Here is a 2142-nt window from a genome sequence, read left to right on the forward strand (position 1 = left end):
GTCCCAAATATATAAAATGACCCTTTGTAAGTTCTGAAGTGCAGATATTTAATCTTTTTTGCCCATTTGACAGATTCCAAGGTTACTTTTCCTCCCTGTTCGAGGCAAAAAACTCAATATTTACTCACTGTTTAGTAGCTGCAACTCACTTTTCTCTTTTTTTTAAACCTATCAGATGAGCCGTTAGCAGGCCTGCTGATAGTTGCCCGGTTTTTACTTTGTCTGGGGTACATCATCTTGCTTTACTTAGTGCACACAATTGGCTGTATTCCCTAACTATCCTGATTTTATTCATCGCCCTGCATTTTGGCTCCTTGTTAAGCGTAAGTCCTTAGAAAGGATAGCTCCATAACAATATCAAAGTTTTTAGCCGGCACTTCTTATTTGAAAAAGCTATCCAGAGGGCTTATCCAAATGACCCCGTGTGAGATAGAGGTCCACATACTTAAAACAATAGCGAAAAGTCCAGTCTGAAGACTGCTTGAAAAACAATAGAAGATGAAAACTGCACTTGTTATTTTTTATTCATTTCCAAAGCAGAAGGGTGGGGTCTAGTCACGGTGTCGCACAGCTACAGTCTTTTCTCGTGGACAAGGAGCTAATCTTAAGGGCCGCGCAGGCCCCACGAAAGGCTAAGATTGTTCGAATTACATATAGTGAAACACCGCCAGCAGGCGAAGCAGGCACGGCCTCTGCCGAACGGAGTTGCCTGCGGAGAGAAGTGAAGCTGACAACTTCGTTTGGCGGAAGGGCGGGCCTGCTTGTTGACATTTGCAAAAGTAGTGAAATTTTGAATCAGGCCTAGGCAGATGAGCGTGACAGTTTACAAAAGAATGTAGTTTATATTTAAGTGTAGGGTCATAAAATTTACACAACCTGCTTAACATATAGAAGGATGGCCAGCCAAAGTGCTTTTGTGGTCACAAGCCGATATAATGAAGGCGAGGATGAAGACTGTGGAACTTCTACAAACGGAATGACCCGTTTCTCTGCTATCTGAAGCCAGAAGTCGGGTGGGGACTTGAGACTGCGATTCAAGCTGCCACTCTCATAATCTACGGCAGCTATACCGTACTTAGCGCTGAAAAAATGCAACGGATAACAGATTAGCAACTGCTGGAAGACCTCAACATAACAAGTCCCCGCATCCTGGCAAACTGCAGCCGGCTGATTTTTGTCAAGGGAAAGGTTGCTGGCGTGGGGGTGCTTTCAACTTTGTCACAACCAAAATTACATATTCTTGGCACAAGAACTTACAGTAAGCACAACTCAACATTAACCTTGTACTACATATACTTGTGCTATAATTTGTTTTTATTTTTAGTGGAAGCTCCGGAAGCCGCAGAGGCTGACTATACCAAAAGATACTGATTTTCGGGCCCAGAAAGCTGCAGAGCATACATGTTTCAGCTTTACAGTTTCTTAGATTGAAGTCTGTCATGTAAAACATGACAGTCTGGCATCTACATCTACCTAGTTACGCCTGACTTACTCGTATCCATTGCTCCATTCGAAGGTGTCAATTAAGCTCCAGACGATGTATCCCATCACATTGACCTTGAAATCGTTGACAACTGAGACGACACTTCGTAGATATGCCTGTTGAGATTCACATAGGTAGGTAAATGGTATGGTGATGAGTATGCAGTTGGAGCCAAAGGGAACGCACCGCTTCACCGTTTATATTGAAAACCACGTGATATCTGTCATCAGATTATAGCGCCGCCGCCTGTCTTTCAGTTTTTGTAAAATATTGTGTAAAACAGATTTTGAATTAAATTTAAATAGGCGATAGATCAATATCAAATTTTCGCTTTGCTCCACCGTCAAATATCTTCAGCAGGGAGCGGGGCTACGTCGCCTGGCCGGAGGTGTTGGTAAGGGCCTGGGACCCGTCCCTTCAGATTTTTTAATGGTGCTGTAAAAGATTCCATCAGAGAACGGGACTTCGGCTCGTTCCAGTGAGAGGTTACAGTAGTTGGAACCATCTCACACCCAGGTACGCCTGCTCTACGTCGTAGACGTTGAAGTACGTAGTGGCCGTAGTGGCCGAGTGTTAGTCGTTAGTGTGCCAACATTTTTAGATTTAACGTTTAAAAGAACATAGTAATGTATGGACGGAAGGCCAGGGCAGCGGGAGGG

General features: G+C 43.8%; 1 protein-coding gene across 1 annotated transcript in view; it reads right to left on the reverse strand.

Moving 5' to 3' along the window:
• Positions 1 to 506: 506 nt before the first annotated feature.
• The window catches only part of LOC113212233 (myrosinase 1-like), a 16166-nt gene continuing 14530 nt past the window's right edge, over positions 507 to 2142 (reverse strand). The window contains exons 10-11 of the mRNA XM_052274254.1: positions 1493 to 1599; positions 507 to 1081 (exon numbers count right to left, since the gene is read on the reverse strand). Of these exons, the coding sequence (XP_052130214.1) occupies positions 868 to 1081; positions 1493 to 1599 (321 nt within the window). The 3' untranslated portion in view covers positions 507 to 867. The remainder of the gene's footprint in view (positions 1082 to 1492; positions 1600 to 2142) is intronic.

This window comes from Frankliniella occidentalis, unplaced genomic scaffold (genome assembly GCF_000697945.3).
Source record: "Frankliniella occidentalis isolate FOCC.00 unplaced genomic scaffold, Focc_3.1 Scaffold363, whole genome shotgun sequence".
NCBI lineage: Eukaryota > Metazoa > Arthropoda > Insecta > Thysanoptera > Thripidae > Frankliniella > Frankliniella occidentalis.